The sequence below is a fragment of the Schistocerca gregaria genome, chromosome 9 (assembly GCF_023897955.1).
Source record: "Schistocerca gregaria isolate iqSchGreg1 chromosome 9, iqSchGreg1.2, whole genome shotgun sequence".
In the NCBI taxonomy this organism is placed as follows: Eukaryota; Metazoa; Arthropoda; class Insecta; order Orthoptera; family Acrididae; genus Schistocerca; species Schistocerca gregaria.
The window spans coordinates 147,839,460-147,851,767 of NC_064928.1; the positions used below are offsets into that span (position 1 = coordinate 147,839,460).

The 12,308-nt window shown below is 45.6% G+C and overlaps 1 protein-coding gene across 1 annotated transcript in view; it reads left to right on the forward strand.

Annotated features, from left to right (window-relative positions):
- Nucleotides 1-1,873: 1,873 nt before the first annotated feature.
- Nucleotides 1,874-12,308, forward strand: part of LOC126291970 (ras-interacting protein RIP3-like) — a 54,069-nt gene continuing 43,634 nt past the window's right edge. Inside the window, exon 1 of the mRNA XM_049985723.1 lies at nucleotides 1,874-1,948. Coding sequence (XP_049841680.1) covers nucleotides 1,937-1,948 — 12 coding nt within the window. The 5' untranslated portion in view covers nucleotides 1,874-1,936. The remainder of the gene's footprint in view (nucleotides 1,949-12,308) is intronic.

The window sequence follows — 12,308 nt, forward strand, 5'->3', positions numbered from 1 at the left end:
ATTTCAACAATGAGTCCAACCAGCCACAGATTGCATACAGCGCAGTCAGCGATTTTCATACAGAGCACTACGTGGCGCTACCAACATAAAACCTGCCTGCTTTTAACCACTCCGCCACAAGCCGTGCATTGTGAACAGGTGTTCGATCGTGTTGAAAGATGCAATCACTTTTCCCGAATTGCTCTTCGACAGTGCGAAGCAAGAAAGTGCTTAAAACTTCCATGTAGGCCTGTGCTGTCATAGTGCCACGTAAAACAACAAGGGGTGCAAGCCCCCATCATGGAAAACACGGGAACACCACAACACCACCGCCTTCGAAATTTACTGTTGGCACAACACACGCTGGCAGATGACGTTCACCAGGCATAGGATCGCCACATTGTTTACTGTGATTCGTCAAACGGTTCAAATGGGTCTGAGCACTATGGAACATCTGAGGTCATCAGTCCCCTAGAACTTAAAACTACTAAAACCTAACTAACCTAAGACATGACACACACCCATGCCCGAGGCAGGATTTGAACCTGCGACCGTAGCGGTCACGTAATTCCAGACTGCAGCGCTTAGAACCGTTCGACCACACCGGCCGGCCGTGATTCGTCACTCCACACGTTTTTCCACTGTTAAGTTGTCCAATGTTTACGCTCCTTACATCAAGCAAGACGTCGTTGGGCATTTACCGGCGTGATGTGCAGCTTTTGAGGAGCCGCTCGACCATGAAATCCTCCGGACACGGTGGCCGAGCGGTTCTAGGCGCTACAGTCCGGAACCGCGCGCCTGCTACGGTCGATGTTTCGAATTCTGCCCTTGGGCATGGATGTGTGTGATGTCCTTAGGTTAGTTAGGTTTAAATAGTTCTAAGCTCTAGGAGACAGATGACCTCAGGTGTTAAGTCCCATACTCTCAGAGCCATTTCAACCATTTTGCCTATTACACATTACGTCCCTCTCCAATTGTCGGCAATCACATATCAGTCAACAGGAGAAGTCGGCCAGAACGCTTTTGTGCTGAACGTGTTCCTTCGCGTTTCCACTTCACTATGAGATCGGAAACTGAGGACCTATGGATGTTTAGGAGTGTGGAAATCTCGTGTACAGACGTGTGACAGAAGTGACACCCAGTCACCGGAACACGTTCAAAGTCCTTGAGTTCCGCGGAGCGCCCCATTCTGCTCTCTCACGATGTCTATTGATTACTGAGGTATTAAAAAACTGAAAACCCGCCTGGATTGCGAAAAAAAAAACACCTAGTGTTAATTGTTAACCCAGGTTTCGGCGTAGATAACTACACCTTCTTCAGAACAACATTAAAACCCACAAGTGCCTAAGAAGACCTTTGTCAGTGATCAAAAGTACGCCGTAGCTATACATTTATAAAGGACAAAGAAAAGGAAAACACCAACAGTACATATGTACAAAGTCAAAACCACTACCTAACTTAATGGTGTACACTCCACCTCACGCAGGCCTATGTTCGATGGGCTATGACCCGCCATAAACTGATTACTGAGATCGCTCATGTGGAATACCTGGCAGTAGGTGGCAGCACAGTGCACCTAATATGAAAAAGTATGTTTTTGGGGGTGTCCGGATACTTTTGATCCCATAGTGTATGTGCATTAGTTCGACGACCCTTCTAGACAATTCGAACGGCTTGTCTGTGCGAGTTTTCCTCGCGTCGCTCGCTGCTCTTCGCTGTGACGGCGACCTAGCGGCTGCAGGCTGGATCGCCGCACAGCCCTACGGGCAGCGTCCGAAGCTGCGGCTCTGATCCCCCCCACCGCATCTCGCGGGGACGCCGCAGACGTGAGAAGCACCCTCGGCCCCCACCACGGCGGGAGGCCTTCCGGCCGCTATATAACCGGTCCCTGGACTCCAGGCGCGCCTCACTGGACCGCAGCCAGTGCTCAGTGGACGCAGCCCCATCTCCAGACGCCATGAAGATACCGGTGAGTCTCTAACAGCTGCGCTGCCCCATTAACTTTCTCCGTCTCCCGTAACATAGGCTTACCGCTCAGGGCACCATAACACCTCCCTCTGTAAAGCAGGTTCGGATTCCTACCCCGCGTTTGACAGATACCGTTAAAGCCACGGATAAAGGCAATAACGTTCACGGAGAGTTTCGTTACTTCCGAAAAGCATTTGACTCTATTCCGAACCTAAGCTTATTAAGGAAAGTAGGAATATAGGAACCATCAAACAAAATTTGTGGCTGGACTGAGGAGTAATGTTGTCTTGGATGGAGTGTCACTAACAGAGGTAGAAGTAACTACGAGCACGCTTCGGCTAAGTGCTCATAAAAGAAATAGATACCTTCAGCGTGTGCGATCATTGTGGATATTTGTGATTCAGACAGTACAGATCGGTTAATATATTATATTAATATATTAAGCAACCTGGCTGCTTTAGCGTTCATTCAAAAATGGTTCAAATGGCTCTGAGCACTATGGGACTTAACATATGAGATCATCAGTCCCCTACTTAAACCTAGCTAACCTAAGGACATAACACTGCCCGAGGCAGCATTCGAACCTGCGACAGTAGCGTTCGCGCGTTTCCAGACTGAAGCACCTAGAACCGCTCGGCCGCTACAGCCGGCAGCGTTTGTTCACAAAATATTCGGAGAAGTCTGATGCGATCCTTGCTGTTCATCGCTTATCGGGACTACATAGTCTTCCCCGAACTTGAGGACAACGTACAGAACGTGCACACAACTACGTGAACTGTCAGGGAAGTCCTTCAGGATTCTGCTCACCTCGCGTGTTACGTCGACTTGAATGTCGGTTCTGTCGTCTAAGCGTCAGCTTTTCGTGTGAATTTTGCATTTCCTCGTTTTGTGGCAGGTTCGTAATGGTAACACAAAGTTTAACCATCGGTGCTCAATTTCTCCAGAAAAGAACTGCCCAAGCGGTGCATTTTAATCAACTCGCAGCAGGCGTCCACGCGTCGTTTAGTTTGTTCGGGAGTCAATCAATGTGGAATTAACTTTGCACATACAAGGTGCGTCTGAAAAGTACGGTGAATGGTCTCAGAAGAACGAAGTAGCTTTACCCGCCTTCAGAGTGATCAATATCAGCTACAACAAACTTCTGACGTCGCTGGTAAGGTTATTCAAACTGAAACTTCCTGGCAGATTAAAACTGTGTGCAGGACCGAGACTCGAACTCGGGACCTTTGCTTTTCGCGGGCAAGTGCTCTACCAAAAAAATGGTTCAAATAGCTCTGAGCACTATGGGACTTAACTTCTAAGGTCATCAGTCCCCTAGAACTTAGAACTAATTATACCTAACTAATCTAAGGATATCGCACACATCCATGCCCGAGGCAGTATTCGAACCTGCGACCGTAGTGGTTGCGCGGTTCACGACTGTGGCGCCTAGAACCGCTCGGCCACCCTGGCCGGCAAGTCCTCTACCATCTGAAAAGTTCGCAGAAGAGCTTCTGGAAGGTAGGAGACGAGGTACTAGCAGAACTGAAGCTGTGGGGACGGGTCGTGAGTCGTGCTTGGGTAGCTCAGATGGTGCAGCACTTGCCCGCGAAAGGCAAACGTCTCGAGTTTGAGTCTCGGTGCAGTTTTAATCTGCCACGAAGTTTCATATCAGCTCACACTCCACTGCAGAATGAAAATCTCATTCTTATTGCAAACTGTAGGTAAACGCGTCTTCTGGAATCGTTCGAAGCACCGAGATCACGCGTTACTTATTATCCGCATCTTTACAGAAAATGAGACCTGGTGCTGCCATTACGGCTCTGAGACAAACCGACAGTCAGTGGGACTGTGCTCATCGTCTTCCTTGTCTCCCAGAAAGCGTCGCCTGACAAAATCCAAGTTCAAGATGACGCCGATCCCCTTTCTCGATAGAAACGGCTCGAAGCATCACGAATTTCAACGCGAGGAAGGCAGCGAAGCCGATGAAAACCGTCCAATTGACTGTTGTCGCTTGGTCTTCGGATCGTAGTGGCAGCACCAATTTTCATTACCTTCAATGACGTGGATATCCGACAACGCGTTACCACGACGCTTCGGGTGATTCCACAAAACGTCTTTGCTGACAGTTTCCAACAGCTTTACAGCTTGTGTCAGAAGTGTGTTACAGCTAATGGGGATTACTTTGAAGGTCAGTAAAGGTATTTTGTTTCTCTTATTTCTATTATTTTCTGAAGCCGTTCACCGAACTTTTCAGACTCACCTTGCACTCTTCTCTTCTTCAAAACATTCTGCAGAATGTCTTGAACAGCTGATTTTGAGCTATTGCTCCACTGCTATTTCTGACGCGACAACAATGATACATTACGGCCGCACGTCCACTACCTAACATTGCTTGCTCACTGATCAAATGCACACCTATTGTTTACACTTGTTAGTTCGAGCTGCCACCGTAGTGCATTGCATGTCTCTTCTACCTCTGCATGTTTCAGCACTTATTTCGAACTATTGGCAAGGAAGAAGCGTGCAGTTGGTCCATCACTCTTAAGACGCTTCAGCACGTGGCTGTAATCGTTCCTCTTGTCTTTCATTTCTTTGTCGTCTTCTTTAAATGTTCCAGGAGCAAATATATTGGAGTTCAGGTAATCTGTAACACTTTCTTGAATGCAGATTACTTACAAGTTAAAAGTACATACCAGAAGAGGAACCGAACCACGCATTACCTAATTTGTATCCTTACAACTATATGTAATTTAACAGGTTACTTTTAAATGACCTATGCCAGTTCCAATCCGAAAGAAAGCAGATGTGAAAATTATCTATCAGTTTAATAAGTCACGGCTGCAAAATAGTAACGCGAATTCTTTACAGACGAATGGAAAAACTGGGAGAGGCCGACCTCGGGGAAGATCAATTTGGATTCCGTAGAAATGTTGGAACACGTGAGGCAATACTGACCCTAAAACCGATCTTAGAAGATCGATGAAGGATAGGCAAACTTATGATTCTAGTATTTGTAGACTTAGAGAAAGCTTTTGACAATGTTCACTGGACTACTCTCTTTCAAATTCTGAAGAGGGCAGGGGTAAAAGACAGGGAGCTATTACAATTTGTAGAGAAACCAGATGACAGTTATATGAATCGAGGGGCATGGAAGGGAAGGAGTAGTTGGGAAGGGAGTGAGACAGGGTTGCAGCCTACCCCCGATATTATTCAATTTATATGTTGAGCAAGCAGTAAAGGAAACAAAAGAAAATTTTGAGTAGAAACTAAAATCCACGAAGAAGAAAAAAAAACTTTGAAGTTTGCCGATGGCATTGTAATTCTATCAGAGACACCAAAGCACCTGGAAGAGCAGTTGAACTGAATGGACAGTGTCTTGAAATGAGAATATAAGACGAACATCAACAAAAGCAAAACGAGTTTAATGGAAAGTAGTTGAATTAAATAGGGTGATGCCAAGGGTATTAGGTTAGGAAACAAGACTCTTAAAGTAGTAGATGAGTTCTGCTATTTGTGGAGCAAAATAACTGATGATGGTCGAAGTAGATAGGATATAAATTGTAGCCTGGCCATGGCAACGAAAGCGTTTCTCAAGAAGAAAAGTTTGTTAACATCGAGCATACATTTAAGTGTCAGGAATTCTTTTCTTATAGTATTTGTTTGGAGTGTAGCCATTTATGGAAGTGAAACATGGAAGATAAATAGTTTGTGCAAGAATTGAATTGAAACTTTCGAAATGTGGTGCTACAGAAGATTAATGACGATTACATGGATAGTCACACAACTAATGAGGAGGTACTGATTATAATTGGGGGAGAAGAGGAATTTGTGGCACAATTTGACTAGAAGAATGGATCGGTTGGTAGGACACGTTCTGAGGCATCAAGGGATCACCAATTTAGCATTGGAGGGCAGCGTGGAGGGTAAAAATCGTAGAGGGAGACCAAGAGATGAATACATTACGGAGATTCAGAAGGATGTAGGTTGCAGTAGGTACTTGGAGATGAAGTAGATTACACAAGAGCTGCATCAAACCAGTCTCTGGGCTGAAGACCACAACAACATCAGCTCCTGCTCCAGCACACTGCTTGGCGAAGTGAGTTCTCCCTCTCCTATAGTTCTGCGAAAGCCTGCGTACGTTCGGCTCACCTGGTATGGTTTCGCTGAGCCTTGTTACAAGACACCTGTCTCGCGTTCTCCTCACCTCTAAAGATAGCCCTTAAAACCAAATTGATATAATCAATGCTGTATTAGATTACAGATCGTTGAATATAGAAAACTAAATCAGTTCATATAATCATTGTAATATCATCTATTCTGTTAAACTAGCCGGCCGGAGTGGCCGAGCGGTCCTAGGCGCTTCAGTCTGGAACCGCGCGACCGCTACGGTCGCAGGTTCGAATCCTGCCTCGGGTATGGATGTGTGGTATGTCCTCAGGTCAGTTAGGTTTCAGTAGTTCTAAGTTCTAGGGGACTGATGACCTCAGATGATAAGTCCCATAGTGCTCAGAGCCATTTGAACCTTTTTTTTTGTTGAACTAACTACCCTCCAGTCAGATTATTAAAGATAAATAAGTGAAAATGACTTACCATTTTTGATCATGTAAATGTTTAAGCCATATGGAATGAGACCATCAGGAGAAGTCAGTAGTACTAGGCTAGCTAAATGGATTCAAATGGTTGAAATGGCTCTGAGCACTATGGGACTTAATATCTGAGGTCATCAGTCCCCTAGAACTTAGAACTACTTAAACCTACCTAATCTAATGACATCACACAACACCCAGCCATCACGAGGCAGAGAAAATCCCTGACCCCGCCGGGAATCGAACCCGGGAACCCGGGCGTGGGAAGCGAGAACGCTACCGCACGAAGCTAAATGGAAAACATCACTTGTCATAAGGATTCTGGGAAAGGATTATGCATACAAGAAGCTAGTGCAACCGATTGTAGATGGTCGTTGAAGATCCTGGAGTCCTTACCATGCATATTACTACAGACACTGAACAAATTTAGAAACGCACAGTTAAGGTCGCAAAAGGTCGATCTAGACCATATGACACTCTAACAGAAATGTTATGGGAACTTAAATGTACCTCCTTGCAAGAAGAACAACGTAGATATTTCGTGTAGGGATCGACATCTTTCGATGTACAGTGTAACGAAGGACAGAATATGGACAATATTGCTACAATGCGCCCTCCGCCACACTCTCTACTGTGTCATGCGGAATGTGCACTACCGCAAAAAGAAATGCATCATCTTGAAGGACTGTGTTCAGTGGTGCCAGTGTATAATATGTGGATAGTGCGGGGTTGTAGTGTTAGTGATCCTTTTGTCATCGTCATCGGCAATGAGATGACGTTTAGGAGACTTGTTTGTGCACCCTCTGTTTTAAGTCTGCAGGATCTGTACTGAATTTAAAGATGAACAGTGTTTGCAACATTCATTGTAGGGTACAGCCTTGCCACGCTGACGAGAATGTATCCCGCTGAACAGCTTCGGCCATCTGAGTGAGGTTGCATTGTGAGCCTGCGGGAAATTTGATGGATGTAGCGAGACACTGCTACACATGTTGGGCACAATGTATCGATCGTGTGTCACTGATTTTTAACGGTGGCCTTTGCTTTGGATCATTCCCACGCCTATAGACCAGGTCCTGGACGTCCGAAAATTACGGACGCATGTCAACATGGACGCATTATACAAGCAGCGGTGGCCGACTCGACATCATGCAGGGACGAAATCCGGGCAAATTTAGCACTTCCTGTGTGATCAGGGACCACGGGAACGGTCTGCATGCAGCAGGATTAAGATCAGACGTTTCTCTGGTCAGGCTACACCATGACACCATCAAGCGCGGCTACAATGGTGTCGTGAAAGAGTTGACTGGAAAGAGGAATGGTCTTTGGTGATCAGAGTAGGTTCTGCCCGTATCGCCAAAATGGACGAAGACGTGTATGGCATATGACAGGTAAACGCCCCGTTTCGGAGTGCATTCGCCCACGACGCACAGTTGCCATCCCAGTCTTCAGAGTGTGGGTGGAGGGTGGGGGGTGGACTACAGTTACAATTCACAGTTACATTTGCAAGGACCGTTAACGCCGTGCTGCTGCCATTTGTTCTTGGGGAAGTTGATGTGATTTTTTTTCTGTACGACGAAACGCCTCCTGCTGCAAGACGCCGTGCCCCTCGTCGCAACATCACCACAGATCTCCCAAATTAAATACTTACGGGACATGATGAAATGGGAACTTATTCGTTCTCCAGAACTACTGCCAGACTGGAACAAAAGGTGGAATATGGTTCAGATGATCTGCTCTTACACATTACTTATACAAACTTACGCTAATATAACACTCACTTGACGAAAGGTCTGTTCCTAAAGACTGGAAAGTAGCACTTGTCACACCAATATTCAAGAAAGGAAATAGGAGTAACGCACTGAATTACAGACCCATATCACTGACCTCAGTTTGCAGTAGGATTTTGCAGCATATACTGTACTCGAGCATTATGAATCGCCTTGAAGAAAATGACATTGATATATAACCAACACCGATTCGGAAAATATCGTTCTTGTGCAACGCAGCTAGCTCTTTATTCCCATGAAGTACTGAGTGCTGTTGACAAGGGATCTCAGATCGATTCCATATACCTAGATTTCCAGAAGGCTTTTGATACCGTTGCTCACAAGCGACTACTAATCAAATTGCGTGCATATGGACTATCGTCTCAGTTGTGTGACTGTGGTCGTGATTTCTTCTCAGGGACGTCGCAATTAGTAGTGATGGACGGCAGATCATCGAGTAGAACAGAAGTGACATCTGGCGTTCCGCAAGGTAGTGTCAGAGGCCCTCTGCTGTTCCTGATTTACATAAATGATCTAGGTGATAATGTGAGGAGCCCCCTTAGATTGTTTGCAGATAACGCTGTAATTTACCGTCTAGTAAAATCCTCAGACGATCAATTCTATTTAGAAAATGATCTAGAGAGAATTTCCGAATGGTGCGAAAAGTGGCAATTGGCACTAAACAAAGAAAAGTGCGAGGTTATCCATATGGGTACTAAAAGAAATCCGATAACTTTTGCATATACGATAAATCGCACAAGTCTATGGGCTGTCAGTTCGACTAAATACCTAGAAATTACAATTACGAGCAACTTAAACTGGAAAGAGAAGTCTACCAGTGTCAAACACAGGCCTTAATTTGAGGAAGAAATTTCTGAAAATGTACATTTGGAGCACAGCATTGTATGGTAATGAAACTCTGACTGTGGGAAAACCGGAAGAGAAGAGATGGATACATTTGAGATGCTACAGACGAATGTTGAAAATTGGATGGACTGGTAAGGTAGATGAGGAGGTTCTGCTCAGAATCAGAGAGTTAAGGAATATATCGAAAACAGTGGCAAGGAGAACGGACAGGATGATAGGACTTCTGTTAGACACCAGGGAATGCCTTCGTGGTACTTGAGGGAGCTGTAGAGGAAGACAGAGATTGGAATATATCCAGCAAATAATTGAGGACGTAGGTCGCATGTGCTACTCTGAGATGAAGATATTGGCACAGGAGAGGGTTTCGTGCCGCACCGCATCAAACCATTCTGAAAACTCATAAATCAAAAAAAGAAAAGCGGTGTTGTACATTTCTAGGGACGTGTCCCCTGGGAAGTGACGTTTTTTTTGTCAGATTCTCAAGTTATGAGACAAACACGTCTCTCTTCTGTGCATTTGTTGGCTTTCTATCCATTCATCCGTTGCTCACGAAGACATATCGACGCCTTACTTCGAAAGCTGCTTGAGCGGTGGGAGATGTGTGGAGCCGCGAGAGACATCTACGGTGATCGGTGGTGTTCTCCTCGGCCGGTGACATTCCCGCGCGGTCTGTCCTTTACGGGGACGCGCCACCGCTGCTGTGCGGATGAACTCAACACATCCCGTGCCTGCGCGATCTCTCCCTGCGCTGCGACGAATCGGCTGTCCAGCTTTCTCCGCGCACCTATCGACGTTGCCGCTTTCTGAGTGGCCTCAGGACCTTGCGGAGGCAAGTGGGCAACATTATCGCTGTCATTCTGAAAAAAAAATGGCAATTCCGTTGTAACGGAAACAACATTGCACCTCGAAATGACGAAAAAGAACTCTGTTTTCCAGCACGATCGCAAAGAATTTCAAAGAGAAATGACCGGTTTCCGTGGTCACCTGTCATCTTCATATTTACTAGACGGACAATAAGTGAAAATGCACTACCGGCCATTAAAATTGCTACACCACGAAGATGACGTGCTACAGACGCTAAATTTAACCGACAGGAAGAAGATGTTGTGTTGTGCAAATGATTAGGTTTTCAGAGCATTCACACAAGGTTGGCGCCTGTAGCGACACCTACAACGTGCTGATATGCGGAAAGTTTCCAACCGATTTCTCATACACAAACAGCAGTTGACCGGCGTTGCTTGGTGAAACGTTGTTGTGATGCCTCGTGTAAGGAGGAGAAATGCGTACCATCACGTTTCCGACTATGATAAAGTTCGCATTGTAGCCTATCGCGATTGCGGTTTATCGTATCGCGACATTGCTGCTCGCGTAGATCGACATCCAATGACTGTAAGCAGAATATGGAATCCGTGGGTTCAGGAGGGTAATACGGAACGCCGCGCTGGATCCCAACGGCCTCGTATCACTAGGACGAGATGACAGGCGTCTTATCTGCATGGCTGTTACGGCTCGTACAGCCACGTCTCGATCCCTGAGTCAAGATATACGGACGTTTGCAAGACAACAACCATCTGCGCGAACAGTTCGACGACGTTTAAAGCAGCATGGACAATCAGCTCGGAGACCACGGCTGCCGTTATCCTTCACGCTGCATCACAGGCACCTGCGCCTGCGATAGCGTACTCAACGACGAACCTGGGCGCACCAGTGGCAAAATGTAATTTTTTGCGGATGAATGCAGGTTCTGATTACAGCATCATGATGGTCACATCCGTGTTTGGCGACATCGCGGTGAACGCACATTGGAAGCGTGTATTCGTCATAGCCTTACTGGCGTATCACCCGGTGTGATGGTAAGGGCTGCCATTGGTTACACGTCTCGGTCACCTCTTGTTCGCATTGACGGCGCTTTGAACAGTCGACGTTACATTTCAGATGTGTTACGACCCGTGGCTGTACCCTTCATTCGATCCGTGCGAAATCCTGCATTTCAGCAGCATATTGCACGACCGCATGTTGCAGGTCCTGAACGGGCCTTTCTGGATACAGAAAATCAGGATGGCCGGACGCACGATTTAACCGTCGTCCTCCCGAATGCGAGCCCAGTGTGCTGTACAACACTGTTGTTAGAGTAAATATTTGTTGATAATGTCCGCTCGTTGCACTAATTTGAGTGTATATTCGGGTTACACAAATCTTTTAAACAATTTTTCTTTAATAAGTTTAAATCCGAATTATTAGTATTGGCTAGCTGCATTGTTTAGCGGTTGCCGCCAAAGATACCCATTAACAGTTACTAGGCGCCTATAAGCGTTCCAAAAGAAAAAAAAGAAAAATATAATAAATAAATAATTGATACCTTTGATTTCGTAGCAAAGTCTCAGAGTTCATTTAACACAGCACGATTTTTTGTCCTTTCAAAAAAAAAAAATTGTTCAAATGGTTCTGAGCACTATGGTACTTAACATCTATGGTTATCAGTCCCCTAGAACTTGGAACCACTTAAACCTAACTAACCTAAGAACATCACACAACACCCAGCCATCACGAGGCAGAGAAAATCCCTAACCCCGGCGGGGATCGAACCCGGGCGTGCGAAGCGAGAACGCTACCGCAAGACCACGAGATGCGGGCTCATTTGAAAATTGTACCCTTTAATATTAATGCCGAATAAACTATTAGTATTGTCCAGAGTGAAATCCAGTACACGGTTCGCTTCTCGTGATATCTGTTCGAAATCATGGGACACTACAGTTTTTCCTTAAGTCGGTTTTTTATTAAAGCAGTTTCTTTGATATGATTCACAACTACGAAGGGTCACACTTAAGCCTGATAATAAATGTCCAAACAGGGTCTGTAAGCGCAAGTCAAGTTGCCAAGCGTTGTTTGAATAGTAGCTTCGGCAACAACTGAAGTTCATAAATTGGAATTAATGATATCGATCTTTTATCGATTGAGATGTTCGCTAGATGTTAACGTTATCTCAGTTCCGTCAGTTTCCGTGCTTTCGGCAATAAATTTAACGAACAGAAATTTACTTTCAACTAGCCCGGCTTCCAGTGAAGTTAATTGTTTCACACAGCGGTGCATAAACTTAGGAGATGGCAATACTCAAAACTCGGACACTAAAATGTCGATCACAGACGCCACTAGACACTAA